Source organism: Capricornis sumatraensis, chromosome 10 (genome assembly GCF_032405125.1).
Source record: "Capricornis sumatraensis isolate serow.1 chromosome 10, serow.2, whole genome shotgun sequence".
NCBI lineage: Eukaryota > Metazoa > Chordata > Mammalia > Artiodactyla > Bovidae > Capricornis > Capricornis sumatraensis.
This window is the reverse complement of record NC_091078.1, coordinates 25,709,527-25,732,044: the sequence shown is the minus strand read 5'-3', so window position 1 is coordinate 25,732,044 and position 22,518 is coordinate 25,709,527. Positions and strand designations below refer to the sequence as shown.

Here is a 22,518-nt window from a genome sequence, read left to right as displayed (position 1 = left end):
ATCTCCAGTAACATATTGGGCACCTACCAACCTGGGGAGTTCATCTTTCAGCGTTCTAGCTTTTTGCCTTTTCTTATTGTTCACAGGGTTCTCAAGGAAAGAATACTGAAGTGGTTTGCCATTCCCTTCTCCAGTGGACCACGTTTTGTCAGAAGTCTCCAACACGACCCTCAGTCTTTAAAGTGATTGAAGACCATCACGATGGTGCTACTCCAGGTATGAGGCAGACTGAACAGCAAGTCCTCTCTACCTTCATTCTAGGCCTCACAATATTCTCACAAAATCCCCCAACCATCTTAGCCTGGAAAGGGGGTGTGGAGAGTTAAAAATTAACTAAGCAGAAGGTATCATGGACAGCAAACAGGAAAAACTTTAAGACATGAGAATTAACAGATAGTTTAACACAGAATAATTAGAAGTTGTGAATGTTTAAAAAAATTAAAGCTTGAAATGTGTAGAAAACAGAATGTTTTTTACTATTTACAAAAAAGGCAAGCAGAATTAGAAAACAATCAGTTAGAACTTCTAGGTACAAGAAAAGAGACTAGTTGAAAAAAATTTTTTTAATTATTTATTTTTTGGCTTCACTATACTCATGTGGGATCTCAGTTCCCCAACCAGGGTTCGAACCCACATTCTTCTGCATCCCTGCATTGGAAGCAAGGCATCATAACCACTGGACCACCAAGAAGTCCCCTTTGTTGGAAATTTCTGATAAGAGCAATGGATGGTTAAAGGGTTATTAAATATCACGGAAAAGAGTAAGCAAACTACAAGACACGTCAGAGGAAATACAGCACAGAGACAAATCAATAAAACAGTAAAAAATAAATGAAAAGGAGACTGTGATCAATTGTACTTTAAGTCTAATTCACTGTTTCACTAACAAAGGAGAGGGATGGCAAAGTTGAACAAGAAAGCATAGCCCTGCCCCCATGAGTTACATATTCTAGCAGCAGACTGACACTCATCACATAATCACATAAAATATATAAAATTAAAATGTAAAAATTATAACTGTGATTGATAAAAGACATTACAAAAATTTACTAAGTACTTTTCTTAGTTTAGACCATGAGTATAGAGCCCTTCCATGAAGAAATGAGGTAATATGTGAGTTATAAATCAAATTATTTGGGAAAGTGTTCTAAAGCTGAGATAAGCCAAAGTGCCAAGGCAGGAGAAAATATGCTGTTTTTTAGGAATTCAAAGAAAATTACATGAATGGGCTATGAAGAACAATAGGGCAACAGGGGATGGAGATGTGTGGTGAGAAGGGCAAGATCATGCAAAATCTGGCATGTTTGCTAAATGGATGTTTGCTCTTTTATTTAAGATTAAGAAGACACTTAAGACTTCTAAGGAAAGCAGGTGAAAATTAGATTTTCATTTGGAAAATATATTTGTAACTGACTGACTTTTTTTGAGAATCAAAGAACACTGGGAATTATTTCTAAAACCATTACCAAAATAACATTTTTATAGTAATCACGTACTTAACTGTAAACATTAAGTACAAGTTAATCACAAGTACAATAAATTATGTAAAGAAGGTCATTATGAATTCACTGTCCCAACAGTGAACTTCCCTCTTTTAGTAAGTGAGAGAAAAGAGAAAGGCTGTCACCAGTTATCTTTGATTTTTAGACCTCTGAAATTAATAATGTTATGCTGTTATTTTATGTATTACAATTGAGATCAACATGATGGACAGGGACTTTTATATAAGCTCATATATTTCACTTTCCCCTATTTCTAAAAATAAGTTTACTATTTTAGTTAACTTTTACATTTGCTTTCGACTACCTTTATTGTCCAGAGCATATTCTACTTGAATTTTCAATTTCCTTAGTTTATTCTACAATTTTTATCATTTCCTAATCTTTTAGCAATTTGTATTAGCACTTTTATATTAATTTTCAAAAATTTAATCTGCTTTAATTAAAAATACAAACGCCTTATATAACTTTGCTGAGAAGGGAAATTTTGTTTAAAAAATAAAAAGCACGAAAGTGTTTCTCAAATTTCTCTCACATGTGTTGTGACCTACTTTTTTCTTTTTATTTTGAAATAATTATAGCTTCATAGGAAACTGCCTAAAACCAAAAGTCATCTACTTTCTTATAACAAGTAACATCTGATAGAACTATAACATAATGTCAAAACCAGGAAACTGATATTGGTACAAACTACAAATCCTATTTCTCCAGGTTCACATGTACTCATACCTGTGTATGTGTACACGCATGCAATCTATTCAGTTTTATCCTATGTCCAGATTCATGCATTCTATTCAATTTTATCTTATGTTCAGATTCATGTAACTACCACCACAACCATTATATAGAATTGTTCCATTACCAAAAAGATCCCTAGTGCTTTCACACCATTTATAAAAACCTTGAAACAGCGAAAGGGTATAAAGCTCTGTCTGGAAAAGAAAGATTCAGGCAGTCTGTGGATGAAGAAAGGTCAAAGGTTGAGCAGCAGGCAAAAATTTTTTTGAGGGACAGTTGTATGAGAGTAGCTCTTGGTTTAAGACAAAGACGGAAAGATTTTGTTGAAGCTCTGTTCTGTTTTGTGCTTTCTTCTCTAGCTACTTATTCAAAAAAGATAGTGTATGCTCATGTGCGTTAACTTTTGATAATACGTAATAATGAGAGGGATGCCAAGTTAGTGGGCTTCCCTGGTGTGGTGGCTCAGATGGTAAAGAATCTGCCTACAACGCAGGACACCCAGGTTTGATCCCTGGGTTGGGATCCCTTGGAGAAGGAAATGGCAACCCGTTTCATATTCTCGCATGAAGAATTCCATGGACAGAGGACCCTGGCCAGCTACAGTCTATGGTATCAAAAACACACTGAGTGAATTACATACCAAGTTAGGAGTAGAGCAGACTCAGCTTTATTTGTACTACACAGTAATGAAATTTTAAAGCAAGCTGACTTAAAGCCCAGTAACACCATAATTTAGCTGAAATAGAAGAGTATATGCATCACTGCTTTTCTAAAACAAAATTTATCTGATGTTCCAAAATTAATGTTCTTCAGATAAGCTATATTTAAATGGACTCCACATACTCCAATGAGAAAAAAACAAACATAAATAGCATTTATTTTAAATTTAAAAAGTATCAGGGCTATACTATGTATCTGTACATTACAGTGCTACATCATAAGGATTGCAAAAGACTTTATTCAAATCCATATATACCACTACTAACTATGTATTACTGACTCTACCTCAGAGATTATAAAAGATAAGATTTGTCTGCACACACACCATATGCCATAATACCAGGTGGAGGAGCATATACCAGAGACTTCCTAGCATTACTGAATCAAACGTAGGAGACATACACTCAAAATGACCAAAAAAAAATTCTAAATCTATAATTATTTCTGCACGCAAAAAGGTCAGTCCCCCTTTTCTTCAACTGTGAAAGTGAATTATTTTGATATGCCTTACCTTCAAATTCTCCTGAAAATTAAAAAAGACCTTAGAAATCATCTTATATTCTTTGAAATCCACAGGGGAGCCCCAAGATTAGCACAACCATCTTTGGGCTTACCCAGTTTAGATGTCACAATGGCTTGCCAATCTTTCATAGTTCACATTAACTATTTCAACTTAATGACCTTAAGATATCAAAATCACACAATTCATAAAGCAGTATATTCATAGTAAGCTATCTATTTAATTTGAAAATAAGACTTTTGGAGCCCATTTACCAAGAAGGGAGGAAGAAAAGTAGGAAATTCTAAAAGGACAATCTGTTAACTAGAGATACCTACAGGAAATATATGAAAGTGAATGAGAAAAGATTATCACTTCTACATAATTATTTGAACTTTTCAATAGACAGTTACTTCTTTCAACAGTTAATCATACCATGTCTCAAGTTTGCTTATCTATAAAATAGGGATAATAAACATATCTACCTCAAAAGGATAATGTAAAAACACTGAGAAATTTCTGGAAGTTTCTAAGACCTCAAAAATCAAATGATGTTATTATTACTTATACTATTACATGTAAAAAAGTAAAACTTACATCATATGTTTTCAAACAGTAAGTAAAATAAATATACTTTAAAACAGAATCAAGAGAAATCTGCATTTTTCATATAACTCTTCACAGGTGCATTTAAATAATTATGTGTCAGACAGCAAGGACCATACTTGTTGGATTTATAGTACTTACATAATGCTTAGCATGTGGCAAACTTTAAAATACATATTGAATGAATGAAATTATCATGTAACATATATATATATAATGCTGTTGCATTTTAAGTTACTTGTGACCATTTATAAACTCAAAAAATATACAGTGAAGGGAAGCTACTTTTGTAAAGAGGCAAACATCTAAAACTCAACACCAAAGTAGAGTTTTTCCATTCAAGAGCTGAAAATAATTTCTCAAATGAGAACACATGGTAAACAGACAATCATACTTCTGGACAAGAAGAAAATATAATCAACAATATCTATCTATATTTTATATGGCTACTTGCTTTTGGCTGCTTTAAATTATATAGCAATAAAATAAAAACCCCAAGCAATTCCAATGTTACAAAAGACAAACAGATACGGGCAAATACTTATAATGGGAAGGTCAAATTATCAAGAGAATGATTCCAAAATAATTTTAGGATATAAAGGTTTTTAATAAATTATTAAACATTCAACATCACAGTAATCTATGCACCGATTACTGATGCTGAAGAAACTGATGCTGACTGGTTCTGTGAATATTTACACCTTCCAGAACACCAAAAAAAAATAAAAAAATAAAAACCACCCAGATGTCCTTTTCATCATAGGGGACTTGAATGCAAAAGGAGGAAGTCAAGAGATACCTGGATTAATAGGAAAGTTTGGCTTTCGAGTACAAAATGAAGCAGGGCAAAGTCTAACAGAGTTTTGCAAGAGAATCCACTGGTCATACCAAAACACCCTCTTTCCAACAACACAAGCGATGACTCTACATATGGACAGCACTAGATGGTCAACACTGAAGTCAGACTGATTATATTATTTGCAGAAGAAGATAGAGAAGCTCTATACAGTCAGCAAAAAACAAGACATGGAAGTGACTATGGTTCAGATCAAGAACTTACTGCAAAATTCAGGCTTAAACTGAAGAAAGCAGGAAAAACCACTAGACCAGAAAGGTATGCTGCTGCTGCTGCTAAGTTGCTTCAGTCATGTCTGACTCTGTGCGACCCCATAGATGGCAGCCCACCAGGCTCCGCCATCCATGGCATTTTGCAGGCAAGAGTATTGGAGTGGGTTGCCATTGCCTTCTCCTATAAAGGTATGAACTAAATCAAATCCCTTATGATTATACAGGGGAGGTGATGAATAGATTCAAGGGATTAGATCTGATAGACAAGAGTACCTGAAGAACCATTGATGGAGATCATATCACTGTACAGGTGGTGGTGACCAAAACCATCCACAAGAAAAAGAACTGCAAGAAAGCAAGGTGGTTGCCTGAGGAGGTCTTACAAATAGCTTAGAAAAGAAGAGAAGTGAAAGGCGAAAGAAAAAAAGAAAGACACACTCAACTGAATGCAGAGAGTCCCTTGGACAGTAAGGAGATCAAACCAGTCAACCAGGAAATCAACCCTGATTATTAACCAGAAGGACTAGTGCTGAAAGCTCCTCCAATACTCTGGCCACCTGATGTGAAGAGTTGACTCACTGGAAAAGACCCTGATGCTGGGAAAGATTAAGAGCAGGAGGAGATGGGGGCGACAGAGGATGAGATGGTTGGATGGCATCATGGACTCAATGGACGTGTTTGAGCAAACTTAGGGAGATGGTGAAGAATAGGGAAGCCTGGTGTGCTACAGATGATGGGGTGGCAAAGAGTCAGACATAATTGAGCAACTGAAAAATAAATTTTATCCAGAGAATAATTCACTATGACCTATGATGGGACCTTGAGCCACACATTATCAGTGTGACCTCCAAAGGAAGTGATAACTAAAAAGTATTAGTCTGACCCTCTGGGAGGGGCTACAGACTAAGTAAGCCATGTGAACAGTTTGTTATCAAGTCCCAGTAAAAACAAAACCAAAGGCTTGCCTTAGCTTTCCCTGTTTTACAACTACCCATGCATATTTTTATACAATGAGGTCAAGAGGAGATAATGCTCTTCATGATTCCACAGAGAGATGATAAGGAGCTCCATGGGACTCTGTACCTTTGACAGATTTTCATTTATACCTTTTCTCTGCAACAAACTATGGGCTAGTACATAACAGTTTTCAGTAAGATCTGAGTCCCCCTAGCAAATTACTGAACCTGAGGATAGTTTTCAAACACCCTTGAATTTGCAGCAGTGTAAGTAACAGCAGTCTTGTTAAGACTGTTTGTTCAAAACTGTACCTTTAACTGAGCTTAGTGCAGTTGATGTCAGAAGTGGGATTTGCATGACAAATGCTAACTACCTCAACTGTGTAGTCTGGGAAGAAAAAGAATGAGAGGGTAGGGGATGATAAACCTTTTAATTCATGGGTGACGAAGGACCATTCATGGTATACAACTGTAGCCAGACAATGATCAGTTAATAGAGCTAAAGGTTATCAGTGGAATTTAGGAAGGATGACTCTAACTCGTAGAGATCTGGCACACTGAATACATAAAGAAATGTATAATTTTTTAAATAAGCTAATTATCCAATTCCTTGACTATTATTAACTGCAACAGCTAAAAAGAAAAAGAATGTTAAGCCTGAACGTTAAGCTGGTCAAGCTCGGGAAGAAAAAATTTACTAACTAGAACAAGCAGATTAGAGAGTCTCTCTTCCAGGAGGAAAGCAAGAGATGGCAATCAGCCTATAAAAATGAGCTTTTAATGAAATGGGTCAGGCAGACTCAACAAATAATGCCAGGCAGGCACCGAGACTGGGAAAGAACTTGTACTCTGACACAAAAGGGCCATCTGACAGACTGAAGTCAAAATAGCCTCGGGAAAATGGCCCTCCATCTTAATTGCTAAGGTTCCAACAGTATACCCATGGGATTCCTATAGACCTCTAAACCTACTGAAGTTCCTCTGCGGCACTTGAAATTTATACCAATGAACTATGACTGCCCTTGCCCTGTGACTGATCACAATAAGACATACCTTAAAATATACTTCTAATATTAATGTAATTAATATATTCTCATTACTCTTTGTGTACTGCCTGTGAGAGAGAAGTGAGCCTTATTTTCGATAATATCCAATCCCACACAATGATAAATAGTCTTAATACAAGCTTGTGAACTGAGTGACACAGAGTGACTGTTTCAAACTGACTTAAGAATTCCAATGAAATGGGTAAGGGCCAACTGTAACTAAGCCTGTTCATAATAGTATCTGATATATTGCACAAGAGTCAATTCTGTTAGCAGCATAGCAAATTCCTCTGCCATACAGACTGATTAGAGTCGAACACTACTGATCAACCAACACTTTCATATATAAATATGTGTGTGTGCATACAAAATTCTCTATTACACCTTACCACACTGTAAAGTGTAAGGTAAACATAATTCCATGTGCTATAAAGTAGAACTTTGTTGCTCTGAGGTTTTTATGTATAAATTTTGTTGCTTAACCTTTACAACTCTACATAGTAAATACTATTATTATGAAGGTAGTGAGACATAAGGAGAATAAATTATTTAAGTTCATCCAGATATTAAGAGTAAAGTGCACACCAGAGGTTTGAAACAGGAAGTCCAACATCAAGGCTTATGTTCTTTAATACACTCCCTTCCTACATGGCTGCAAGGCTTCTATAGTCTTTTTCAGCCAACTGCACTCTCGAAATCTATTTTAGAAGATCCTTAAGGTCATATCATGCCATGTAACCTTCTGGGCAAACAGTAATTCAGACAGAATTAAAAACAAATCTTAAATATGAAACTTATATTATATTTTACTTGGTCATTGTTTGAATTGTTAATTTTAACAGGAAGTCTTAATTCATTGAACTGTTAAAAACAGATACTAAAAATGCTGCATTAATATAAAAAGTAGATATCAAAATATATCAACAGAAACTTAAAACAAACTAATAAACTAACTCATTTGAAGAAAACTATTTCCAAAATAAAACTGCCAGATAAACTGATTACATTAGAATTTCTACTTTCTTGGGAAACAACAGTTGTTTTCATTAAAAAGAAATTATCCTTAGGCATTAAACTTCCATTTTGAAGGATGATTTTAATTACTTTATAATACTTTCTAATATATATTGATAGTTTTAACACCACTATAATCAAGATGATTCTACTTAAATTTTATTTGTTCATGTTTCTCTAAAGTATTCATAATTATAATCTTAAAGCTGCATAATCTCTCAGATTATCTTCCAATCCCAAAGAAGGGCAATGCCAAAGAATGTTCAAACTACCGCACAATTGCACTAATCTAACACACTAGCAAAGTTAATTCTCAAAATTCTCTAAGCCAGGCTTCAACAGTATGTTAACCATGAACTTCCAGATGTTCAAGCTGGATATAGAAAAGGAAGAGGAACCAGAGATCAAATTGCCAACATTCGTTGGATCATTGAAAAAGCAAGAATTCCAGAAAAACATCTACTTCTGCTTTATGGATTATACCAAAGCCTTTGACTGTGTAGATCACAACAAGCTGTGGAAAATTCTTCAAGAGATGGGAATGCAAGACCACGCAATCTGCCTCCTGAGAAACCTGTATGCAGGTCAAGAAGCAACAGTTAGAACTGCACATGGAACAACAGACTGGTTCCAAGTAGGAAAAGGAGTACATCAAGGCTGTATATTGTCCCCCTGCTTATTTAACTTATATGCAGACTACATCATGCAAAATGCTGGGCTGGATGAAGCACAAGCTTGAATCAAGACTGCCGGGAGAAATATCAATAACCTCAAATATGCAGATGACACCACCCTTACGGCAGAAACTGAAGAAGCACTAAAGAGCCTCTTGATGAAAGTCAAAGAGGAGAGTGAAAAAGATGGCTTAAAGCTCAACATTCAGAAAACGAACATCATGGCACCCAGTCCCATCATTTCATGGCAAATAGATGGGGAAACAATGGAAACAGTGACAGACTTTATTTTGGGGGACTCCAAAAATCACTGCAGGCAGTGATTGCAGCCATTAAGTTAATTAAAAGATGCTTACTCCTTGGAAAAAAGGCTATGACCAACCTAACAGTATATTAAAAAGCAGACACATTATTTTGCAGACAAAAGTCCGTCTAGTCAAAGCTAGGTTTTTCCAGTGGTCATGTATGGATGTGAGGGCTGGACTATAAAGAAAGCTGAGTGCCGAAGAATTGATGCTTCTGAATTATGGTGTTGGAGAAGACTCTTGGGAGTCCCTTGGACTGCAAGGAGATCCAACCAGTCCATCCTAAAGGAAATCAGTCCTAAATATTCATTGGAAGGACTGATGCTGAAGCTGAAACACCAATACTTCGGCCACCTGATGCGAAGAACTGACTCACTGGAAAAGACCGTGTAGTTGGGAAAGACTGAATGTGGGAGAAGAAGGTGATGACAAAGAATGAGATGGTTGGATGGCATCACCGACCTGATGGACATGAGTTTGAGCAAGCTCTGGGAGTTGGTGATGGACAGGGAAGCCTGGCGTTCTGCAAGCCATAGGTTCGCAAAGAGTTGGACACGACTGAATGACTGAACTAACTAATCTCTCAGAATATTAATTCAACACCACTCACAAATTTTCAGACATTTGTTTCCTTTTTCCTTTTCTAATAGGACTTAATGAACAACTTTCTACATATAACATTATGTCTTTAATTCTTCAATCTGCATGACTGTCTGACTCATCCTAGGTATCTGATAGACAATGGATGAACTAAAATAACTGCTTATTAAAATTTTTTTTACTTCTTAATAATTATTTTATAAGGATAATTTCCTGAGAAGAATTAATCAATCAAAGAGTAGAAACTTCTTTATGGTTCTTGCAACTTAATACCTTCCACCCCAAATAATGTCATTTGATGACACACAAGAAATGAAAGACATGTTTATTCACTGGAATCCTTTTTAGTATTAGACCTTTTCATTTAAAAAGTTTAATCCTTTACTATATATAATTTAATCTCATAAAATGCTTTATCTTCTGGATAAATAATAATCCTAAAGTATATTATTTCCTTATTTACTAAGTACAAAGAACTGTAAAACTAAGAATTCTAATTCTGAAAATGCCAACGATCAATATGAAAAAACTCTCAAAACGAATTTATGTCAAAGCTCAATTCACAGAATATGGCATATCTTCACATTTCAACAAAATTTGGTTAAAGTCATAATCTAACCAAGTCTGGCAACATAAGAGCTGAATATAAATGCCAAGTGTGTCCCAAAGACAGGTGAACTCTATTCTACCTTGAGAGGGTTTTTTTCAAATAGAGAGCAAGTAAAAAGCATTTTCATTAGGCAAAATAACCAAAAGGAAATATACTGATGAAGGTTTACATGCTTATGATCCGATCACAATTCCTGGTGAAGCCAATCCAGAATAACCTATTTAGTGAAGGAAGAGTTGCACAGGAAAAAAAGAGAAGTCAGAGCTTCTTAAAACTCATTCCAGAAATTCAGATAATCATTTTAGATTGGAAAATTTAGTTGACAGTGAAGATATTTCATTTTTCCCTATGAAAACTTAAGGAATCACATTTGATTTGATTAGAACAAGGGTATTTATTCTAAACATTTTTACTCTTTATTTTTAACTACTTGCCATGTTCAACACTTGTAGCTGACATTACCATAATTGGCTGATGATGCTCTCTTATAGTTTGATCTAAGCATAAAGAAACAGGCAGGAAATTTGCTGTAACTCCTAGTGGGGTTCTTCTTCACTAGTTGGGATAGAGTAAGTTCATCACTTTAAGCATTTACTCACTGTCTTAACATGGGTAAGGCACTCTGCCAGAGCCCTAGGATGATACAAAGATGACCATGACACGATCCTGTCCTCAAAGAACTTACAATCTATTAGAGAAAGACAGACATGTAAACAAATAGGTATAATACAAAGTAGAATGTGCCGGTTGTTAAAACAGAGTTACAAAAACCATGTTCTGAAAGAGCACAAGATAGTGAAATTAATTCTGGATGGGGAGGTCTGGAAGGCTGGGGCAGCAGAAAGTAGCAGAAAACTCAGCCCCTTAGAAAATGCAGCAGTGTTACAGCCCAGCTAGGTTAGGGTCAAAGCCCCACTCCCCACAGAAGGTTTTCCTAAAGGAGATGGAGCCAGGGCCCTAACCCAGTTAGGTAGGCAACTCGTTGATTTCAATTATGAATGCAACACTTTCTTTCCCTGGTGCAGATAAATGGGATTTCGTGAGTATTTTATTTCATTAAAAAAATAAAATAAATTTAACAACATATTACGTAACTTACATAAAAATGTAAGTTACCCTGGCTTCCATCATCAGAATGGCCTCAGGTGGTACCCCGATTGTACAGGAGCAAGCAGAAAGAAAGACACCACTTCAGTATGTTATATATGCGGTGCTTCAATACATGTGATGCTATTAGATCTTGGGAAGAAAGATGAAAGAGACAAGAGACACTTCCAGAGAAGTGACCTGGGTATTATTATACTATACCACTTTTGAAGTTTTACTATAAAAATTTTAATGTAAACTTTAGAATAGGTTAATGAGATAACAGGATTTTTCTTTTAAGTCATCATTCCAAAAACCAGCCGGTATATTTGCTGGTTTCTACTGATTTCTTAGAATAAGGAGTAAACTAGATAATACAACCAATATGTAATATTTAACAGGTACCACACGAGGTGTGAAAACAACTGGAAAGAAGATAACACAAATATGTTTAGGTGCAGAGGAACAAGAAAGCAACGATCTTGTGCCAACAATCACAAACATTAAACCTATAGAGAATCAGAGACGAGACTAACGCTCCACTAAGTTTCATCCTATGGCCCCCTCATGTTTCCCTAAAATAACTCCAATGTGTATGCATAGTATTTTATTATGTTATATGAATTCTAAAATTCAGAAATTCGTACCTACTGGTTGTAGATCTCCCGAAATAAGTTTTAGTGAACAAATAACAGAATTTTAGTCACCTATATTACACATAAATGAATGTTTACAAAGTCTTAAAAGTTAAAATCATTATTTTCTAGGCTATACCATCCATTCTGATTTTTATTATTTGTTCTATTAATTTTTACAGCTCCCTGGAAAAAATAAAGGAAACAGAAAGGAAGACACTTCCTATCTAAATTAAGAATGACATTATATTAGACAGACTTTCTTTAAATATAATAAACATACAATTCAAAAACACTTTCTCTTCTAAAATGAGCTGAGCAAACCACAAAAAATATATCTGTAATAATATTTTAAATGTCATATTAAAAAAAAACACAAAACATATTAGAAAAACACAAAACTCTAATATGTAATTGAAAATACAGTTCAGAAGAATGCAAGTTGCTGATAAATATGAAAAAAAATTCATCCTATTAAAGAAATGCAAATTAAAACAATAAAATCGTATTTTAAAATACCAAATTAGAAGATACAAAAAAAACCACAATTTGTTCCTGAATTGTAAAAATCCCCCCCTTTAAAATGTTTCTTTGAGTTTTAAAACAAGATGTTCTGAAAACAAGTAATCAATGCTTATAGGGAAGGAACTGGAGGCTTAAGATTCAGGGAGGGATGAGAACACTCATTTACTGGGGACAATGGAAGCTACGTATAACTTTCAAATAATTTGTGTAGAGTATCAGGATATTTTAGATTTTGTTGTTTTCAGGTTCATACCCTTTAGATTCTATTACTTTGAACCTAAATTTTGAAATAATCAGATTCAGATAAAGATTTATATATTTATAACAATGACACTGATTACACTTTTTTCTAGTAACAAAAATTCAGAAAAAACTAAATCACCAAACTAATTACCAAATAGCTGTGAAAAGGAGAGAAGTAGAACGCAAAGGAGAAAAGGAAAGATACAAGCATCTGGATGTAGAGTTCCAAAGAATAGCAAGAAGAGATAAGAAAGCCTTCCTCAGCGATCAATGCGAAGAAATAGAGGAAAACAACAGAATGGGAAAGACTAGAGATCTCTTCAAGAAAACAAGAGATACCAAGGGAACATTTCATGCAAAGATGGGCTTGCAATAAAGGACAGAAATGGTATGGACCTAACAGAAGCAGAAGATATTAAGAAGAGGTGGCAAGAATACATAGAAGAACTGTACAAAAAAGATCTTCACGACCCAGATAATCAGGATGGGGTGATCACTCACCTAGAGCCAGACATCCTGGAATGTGAAGTCAAGTGGGCCTTAGAAAGCATCGCTACAAACAAAGCTAGTGGAGGTGATGGAATTCAAGTTGAGCTATTTCAATATCCTGAAAGATGATGCTGTGAAAGTGCTTCACTCCATATGCCAGCAAATTTGGAAAACTCAGGAGTGCTGACAGGACTGGTAAAGGTCAGTTTTCATTCCAGTCCCAAAGAAAGGCAATGCCAAAGAATGCTCAAACTACCACACAATTGCACTCATCTCACACACTAGGAAAGTAATGCTCAAAATTCTACAAGCCAGGCTTCAGCAGTACGTGAACTGTGAACTTCCAGATGTTCAAGCTGATTTTTAAAAAAGCAGAGGAATCAGAGATCAAATTGCCAACAACCTTTGGATCATCAAAAAAGCAAGAGAGTTCCAGAAAAATATCTATTTATGCTTTATTGACTATGCCAAAGCCTTTGACTGTGGAGATCACAATAAACTGTGGAAAATTCTGAAAGAGATGGGCATACCAGGCAACCTGCTTCCTGAGAAACCTGGATGCAGGTCAGGAAGCAACAGTTAGAACTGCACATGGAACAAGACTGGTTCCAAATAGGAAAAGGAGTACGTCAAGGCTGTATATTGTCCTCCTGCTTATTTAACTTATATGCAGACTACATCATGTGAAATGCTGGGCTGGAAGAAGCACAAGCTGGAATCAAGATTGCTGGGAGAAATATCAATAACCTCAGATACGCAGATGACACCACCCTTATGGCAGAAAGTGAAGAACTAAACAGCCTCTTGATGGAAGTGAAAGCAGAGTGAAAAAAGCTGGCTTAAAGCTCAACATTCAGAAACGAACATCATGGCATCTGGTCCTGTCACTTCATGGCAAATAGATGGGGAAACAATGGAAACAGTGACAGACGTTATTTTGGGGGGCTCCAAAATCACTGCAGATGGTGATTGCGGCCATGAAGTTAAAAGACACTTGCTCCTTGGAAGAAAAGCTAAGACCAACCTAGACAGCATATTAAAAAGCAGACACATTACTGTGCAGACAAAGGTCCATCTAATCAAGGCTATGGTTGTTCCAGTAGTCATGTATGGATGTGAGAGCTGGACTACAGAGAAAGCTGAGTGTTGAAGAATTGATGCTTTTGAACTGTGGTGTTGGAGAAGACTCTTGAGAGTCCCACGGACTGCAAGGAGATCCAACCAGTCCATCCTAAAGGAAATCAGTCCTGAATACTCATTGGAAGGACTGATGCTGAAGCTGAAACACCAATACTCTGGCCACCTGATGCAAAGAACTGACTCATCTGAAAAGACCCTGATGCTGGGAAAGATTGAAGGCGGGAGGATTGGGGACGACAGAGGATGAGATGGTTGGATGGCATCACCGATTCTATGGACACAAGTTTGGGTGAACTCCGGGAGTTGGTGATGGACACGGAGGGCTGGCGTGCTGCGTTTCATGGGGTCTCAAATAGTCAGACAGGACTGAGCGACTGAACTAAACTGAAATTACCAAACACTAGGTAAATGGATCATCATAGGATACAATATTATGCAGCCATTAAATACTGAGGAGAAATAAACAGAATAAAACATTAACTAATAGAAAACCCTGGACCTACATTTTAATTTCAGAATCTACTATTTTAATGAAGCCTCAGCTGCCATCTATGGGGTCACACAGAGTTGGACACGACTGAAGTGACTTAGCAGTAGCAGCTAAAACTAATGATTAAAAGAAAGCCTTGATTTTGCATCCTGCTGGTCTGCTGAATTCATTAGCTTTTGCTTTTTTTAAGTTTTTGTGTGGACCATTTTTCAAGTTTTTATTGAATTTGTTACAATACTGCTTTGCGTTTTGGTTTTATTTACTTATTTTTGGCCTTAGGCATGCAGGATCTTAGCTCCCTGACCAGGAATTTAATCCACACCCTTTGTACTGGAAGGCAAAGAGTTAACCACTGGACAGGGCAGGATGTCCCTCATTTATTAGCTTTCACATTTGTGCATGGTATGACCACACAAAGTCATACCATTGCCAAACAAAACTTTTACTACTTATTTTCCAAACTTAGATCGTTTTTTCCCCGTTGTCTAAGTATCATCCTTGTCTTGCTCTGGAAAATTTCCCAGGTTTTCACAATTAATCTGTTAGCTAAGAAGAAAGATATAAAATCAGCACATGAAAGTCAACTACATTTCTGTACGCTAGTAATGAAAAATATGAAAATAAAATTAACAAAACAATTCCATTTACAATAGCATTGAAAAAGCTGAATTACGTAGGAATTAACCATAGAGGGAAAACACTGGTACACTGAAAACTACAAAACACCGCAGTGTGTTAGTCGCTCAGTAGTGTCCAGCTCTTTGCGACCCATGGACTGTAGCCCACCAGACTCCTTTGTCCATGGAATTCTCCAGGCAAGAATACTGGAGTGGGTGGCCATTTCCTTCTCCAGGGGATATTCTGGACCCAGGGACAGAACCCACATCTCCTAGGTCTCCTCATTGCAGGCAGATTCTTTACCATCTGAACTACCAGGGAAGCCCATAAAACACTGCTAACAGAATTAAAAAGACACAGAAAATAAATGGAATATGTGTTCATGGACTGTAAGGATTATTAAGAGATCAATACTGTCCAAAGTGATCCACACATTCAATGCAATTCCCATGAAAACCCCCACATTTCTTGCAGAAACAGACCCATCCTGAATCTGAAATGGAATCCCCAGGGACACCAAACAGCTAAAACAATCTTCAAAATAAACAAAGTTGAGGGACTTACACTTCCTGATTTCAAAACTTTCTATAAACTAACAGAAATCAAAGCAGTGTGGTACTGGCATAAAGAGAGATATACATAACAAAGAAACTGAATGAAGACCAGAAATAAAATCTTATGTGTAAGGCAAAAAAAGTTTTGAGAATAGCGTCAAGAATATTCAATGGAGAAAGGACAGTGTTTTTAACAAATGATGGCAGGAAGTGGAATATTCACTAACAGGTAGTGAGCTTTATCTAATGCACTTACAAAAATTAACTCAAGATGGATCAACAGACTACACATAAGACTTAAAACATTCAAATTCTTAAAAAACATATGACAAAAACTTCATGACAATGAAATTGGCAGTGATTTCTTGGATATAACACCAAAGGCAAAGATAAGAAAACAAACAGTGGACAAATTTAACTTACTGAAAATTTTAAAATTTTGTTCATAGAAAGACACTCTCACCCATGTGAAAAGACAACCTACAGAATGGTAGAAAATATGTTGCAGATCAAATCTAATAAGAAATCAAAATCCAGACTACTACAGAGAACCCCTAAAATTCAGTAACACAGAAACAAACAGTCCAATTCAAAAATGGGCAAAAAATTTGAAGAATCATTTTTCAGCAGATATACAAATGCCCAATAAGCATATGAAAAGATGTTCAACATCACTAATCATTAGGGAAATGCAAATCAAAACAACAAGAAGATTATCACCTCAAACTCATTAGGATGACTACTATCAAAAACCTGAGGGGAGCAAGAGTTGGCTAGAATGTAAAGTAATATGGCTGCTCTGACAGTAGCTGCAAAATAAAAGACAGAATTACCATATAATCCAGCAATTACACTTCTGAATATTTACCCCAAAGAAGTGAAAGCATGGTCTCCAAGAGATATACATAACCCTAAGAGCACAGCAGCATTCTTCACAACAGCCAAGCGGTGGAAGCAATACAAGTATACACCAACAGACAAGTCACTAAACATGATATAGTATATACATACAATGAAATACCATTCAGCCTTATAACACAAAGGAAGGAAATTCTAACACAGGTTACAACACAGATGAACACTGCAGACATGCTAAGTGAAATCAGTCAGTCACAAAAAGACAACTGCTGTAAGATTCCACTTATGTAAGGTATAGCATAGTCAAAGTCATGAAGACCCAAAGTAAAATGATGGTTCCTAGGGTCTGAGAAAAGGAGGGAATGGGGGTTAATGTTTAATGGATATAGTTTCAGTTTTGTAAGATGGAATAATTTCTGTACACTGAAGTACAGTGAGAATGTAGTTAATACCACTGAACTTTATACTTAAAAATTAGTAAAATGGAAAATTCTATGTTAAGCACATTACACCACAATTCCAAAAAACAATTTAATTCTATGCTTGAAAAACAAGAAAGCAGAGACATATACTTTTTAAGAAAATATGTCAAAGAATTAAGTTAGAAATATTCCTGGGAGGCAGAAACAGAATGATTATCATTTTCTAGTTGACACTCTTTCGCACTTTCCAAGTTTTTTACAACGTGTGACAGTGTTAGTCACTCTCTTGCGTCTGACTCTCTGTGACCATGGACTGTAGCCCACCAGGCTCCTCTGTCCATGGGAGTCTCCAGGCAAGAACACTAGAGTGGGTTGCCAGTTCCTTCTCCAGTACGTTTTATTTAAAAAATAAGTTGAATATTTAAAAGTTTGGTGTTTATTTAAATAGTTTTGTGGGGTTAAAAGATTTAACAGAAACAAATTTGTAGAATATGATAAAATTATTATTAAATAATAATAATAATTAGAAACTTTCTCCCAAATGAGTAATTTATAAATATACATTAGGAATTCACCTTAATTTTACCTGTCTCTAAGAAAAGGCAAAGATTTTTCTAAAGTTCTGTCTATTCTTTAACTATGTTCCCAGGGGATACTTTTTGGTATTATTAGTATTACTGCTTTTGAAACTTTTCATTCAAAATTCACATATATGTGGTAATTACAGATTTCATCCAATTTTTGAGTTGTTTATAATATTAGAAAGCATACTAGTGATGGTTTAAAAAACTTCATATTAACAATCCAAAACACAGAGTATGAGACAGTTGGAAGGTATCATCAACTCAATAGACATGAGTCTGATCAAACTCTAAGTATAGTGAAGGACAGGGAAGCTTGGTGCACTGCAGTCCATGGGGTTGCAAAGAGTCAGTCACAACTTAGCGACTAAACAATAAAACACTCATTCAACAAATACTTTTTAAAAATCTGTCTTGTCACAGCAGTGTATAACGGACTTTTGGACTCAGAGAGAGAGGGAGAGGGTGGGATGATTTGAGAGAATGGCATTCTATCATGTATACTATCATGTAAGAATTGAATCGCCAGTCTATGTCTGACGCAGGATACAGCATGCTTGGGGCTGGTGCATGGGGATGACCCACAGAGATGTTATGGGGAGGGAGGTGGGAGGGGGTTTCATGTTTGGGAACACATGTAAGAATTAAAGATTTTAAAATTAAATTAAAAAAATTAATTTAAAAAAAATAAAAATAAAAAAATAAAAATCTGTCTTGAATAATATTATCTTCTTTATTTTCCTAGAATATTCGAACTATCCTATCAAAACTATAGCTCATAAATATTACCTTTCATCTTTCCATATTATATTCTCTTTTTAAAATGCCTTTAATTCATTTTATTCTCTCTCTCCTTCCCTCCCAATCTTTGCTTTTTATCCACTTACCTCCTACACTTTTAAAGGGTTAACTAAAACAGAAAATTTAAAGTACTTCAATTACCAGCAAATTAAACTATCCTTCTATGTAGTTAATTTATGTTGAAAAATTTCTAAAAGTACCTACCTTGATAATATATATATATACCAAACACCTAAAGTAATGTTTCAATGCCGTTAACATATTTCTTTGATATTAATATAATTATTTCATTCAAACTGAATAATTATTAAATGCTGAATACTCTGCCAGAAAACAGGGATAAGAATGGTTAAAGAGACTTTTCCCCCACAGAATTAATGATGAGAATTCACTGCCATCTATTGTTTTCTTAAATGGAATATCTCCTGATATGAAGTAATTTTTTTCTTACTACCTTAAAATCCACAATTGACCCTTAAACAACATGGGGGTTACAACTCAAGCCACAAACCAGTTTAAAGTATGTGTATATAACTTTTCAATTCATTCTCCATGTCTGTGGTCCCCCATTTGTAGAGTCAACCAACTGCAAATAGTATAGCATAGGAATACATATTTATTAGAAAAAAATCCACATACAAGTTGACTCACACAGTTTAAATCCATGTTGTTCAAGGGTCAAATGTAATTCTTCCATAAATATCAGATATTATCCACAATGATTCACTCAATTTTGACAAAATTTAACAAACTAAGAAAACGATATGCTACTTAATGATTTATAAAAAGTATCCCACAAAGTGTCATTCAGCAAAATTCTTTCACATCGCATACAAATCAGTCAACTATCCCTCAGCAGTCATCAATTCATGTTTCTCCTAAAGAACAGAATGAACTATTTGTGGACGAAATAAGCTGAAAGAGTACTAACAAAAAGACATAAAATTGTTTGAGAAAATGGAAGTAGTATTTTGAAATATCTGCCAGCTACTTCAGAGCTTTGTTGCTTTTGTCTAGTGGCTAAGTTGTGTCCAACTTTTTGTGATGCCATGGACTGCAGCCTGCCAGGCTCTTCTATCCATGGGATTTTCCAGGCAAGAATATTGGAGTGGGTTGGCATTTCCTTCTCCAGGGCATCTTCTCAACCTAAGGATCGAGGTTTCTCCTCACTCGAGGTTCCTCCATGCTTCTTGCATTGGTGGGGAGAAGCCATTACTCAGAAATATTAATCTATAATCACTAAGAAAACTCTAAACTTATATTTAGCTCTTAATTCTTTTAAAATAAACAACTGAAAATTATTAATGACATAAGGTATACAGATCTTACCAAGGCAGGCCACTGAATCTGTTTGCTCTTTGATCCCTGAGTCTGGCTAGGGTTGATCCTTCTGGCCCAGATTAAGTGGTATTCCACCAAGAAGGTTGAAAAATCTTCATAAACTTTAACCCACTCTCGTTTATCCCACTCAAGATCATCAAATTCCACATACACCTAGGAAAAGAAAACAAAACTCATAAGCAATGGAGAGTGTAATATTTTAAAATTTAAGCCATGAATTTAAATTACAAAAGCCATTAACAAATTCATTATTCAAATTAACACTTCTCTTAAAAATCATTATTTATCTCTTTAAACAAATTATAACACTTATTGTATACAAGAAGATAAACACTAAGTTTGCTAAGAAAAGCAATTTACATAATATTCTTCAGTACAGATGGGCAAGTATCTACTAATGAACTATGCTGATACTGATGATTCTAGAGGCAGAACTCAGGAAATGCTTTCTAAGGACCAAACAGTAATTATTTTAGGCTTTGCAAACCATATGACGTCTGTCTTAACTACATATCTCTGACTTTCTAGTATCAAAATAGCCATAGACAGAACGTAAACAAATGAGTTTGGCTTTTTTCCAACGAAACTTTTCAGTACAAAGACAGAAGGCAGTATAAGGATGGTCAACATATGAAAAATCAACTAATATAACATACCAGATAAACAGAATGAAGAGAACGACATGATCATTTCAACTGACAAAGAAAAAGCACTTGACAAATTGATCACTCTGTCACTACACAAATACTCAAACAGGACTAGAGGGAAACTATCTCAACTTAATGAAAATAATAATGAAAATAAAAACCCCACAGCTGGATCATACTCAATGCTGAAAGACTGGAAAGCTTTTCCACCAAAACAGGAACAAGACAAGAATGTTATATTTGGGAAACTGAAGCTATTTTATTCTAAGTCATGCAATCATTCAACTCTTCTTTTCCCACCCTCATTCTTTTTCATTCATACATCTGTTACATAGAGCTGTCTTCCCTACAAGAGTATTAGTTATGCTGGGGGCAGTCTTATTCTTATGTTTTTCTTCTAGCCATCTTTTGCTCCCTTACACCTGAAGTGTTTGTTTCCACTTAAATTCTGTTTGTTCTTCTGGCTTCGTTCAACTTCTTGGAAGATGTTTATAACCCCTACCTCTATTCAAGCTTAACTGTGACCATCTACAAGTAGTTATTTTTCATACAGTTCTATCAGTATATAATCCAATAATGGGTACAAACTCACTCAGGGTAGAACTGTTTCAGGGTCCACATCAGTGCTGCATACATACAAAGTGCTTACCAACTATTACAAACCTCATACTCTCGGAATCATGGAAGTTAAACATGGAGGTAAACTGGTAAAACGTATGTTTCACTTGAGATACCTCTGCCCCTGCCCATTACTAAGCTAGTTAGCTACGTTTATGTATAAGAATTGGGAAAGAGAGAAATACACTGTTTAAGGATATAATCTCTGTTCATGGTTACCCACACAAAATCATAGAAGAAGCTCTGCTGTCTTCTAAAAATGTATCCTTAGAGGTTATGCTGAGGCCATCTGATGTTATGTGAATATTTCAAATGATATTACTTTCTCCACTACTTTAAATCTTTCAAGATTCTCAGTTACTCAATTCTGCATAAAAGGGTTTTGGGAAACACCAGGAAACTGAAGTTGAGAAAAGGTTCAGGAAAACCTTAGCACTCTTTTTACTTTCCCCTTATAAACAATACATACACACATGGATAAAAATATGGTATACCTAGTTGTGGATGTGACTGGTGACAGAAGCAAGGTCCAATGCTGTAAACAGCAATATTGCATAAGGATGTGGAATGTCAGGTCCATGAATCAAGGCAAATTGGAAGTGGTCAAACATGAGATGGCAAGAGTAAACGTCAACATTCTAGGAGTGGGCAAACTAAAATGGACTGGAATTTAACTCAGATAACCATTATATCTACTACTGCAGGCAGGAATCCCTCAGAAGAAATGGAGTAGCCATCATGGTCAACAAAAGAGTCCGAAATGCGGTACTTGGATGCAATCTCAAAAACGACAGAATTATCTCTGTTCATTTCCAAGTCAAGCCATTCAATATCACAGTAATCCAAGCCTATGCCCCAACCAGTAATGCTGAAGAAGCTGAAGTGGAACGGTTCTAATGAAAAAAAACGTCCTTTTCATTATAGGGGACTGGAATGCAAAAGTAGGAAGTCAAGAAACACCTGGAGTAACAGGCAAATTTGGCCTTGGAATATGGAATGAAGCACGGTAAAGACTAATAGAGTTTTGCAAAGAGAATGCACTATTCATAGCCAACACCCTCTTCCAACAACACAAGAGAAGACTCTACACATGGACATCACCAGATGGTCAACACCAAAATCAGATTGATTGTAT

The 22,518-nt window shown here is 35.7% G+C and overlaps 1 protein-coding gene across 2 annotated transcripts in view; it reads right to left on the bottom strand.

Moving 5' to 3' along the window:
• Positions 1-22,518, bottom strand: part of JMJD1C (jumonji domain containing 1C) — a 281,539-nt gene that overhangs the window by 169,525 nt on the left and 89,496 nt on the right. For both annotated transcript variants that reach the window (XM_068981931.1, XM_068981932.1), the window contains exon 2: positions 20,107-20,271. In XM_068981931.1, coding sequence (XP_068838032.1) covers positions 20,107-20,271 — 165 coding nt within the window. The remainder of the gene's footprint in view (positions 1-20,106; positions 20,272-22,518) is intronic.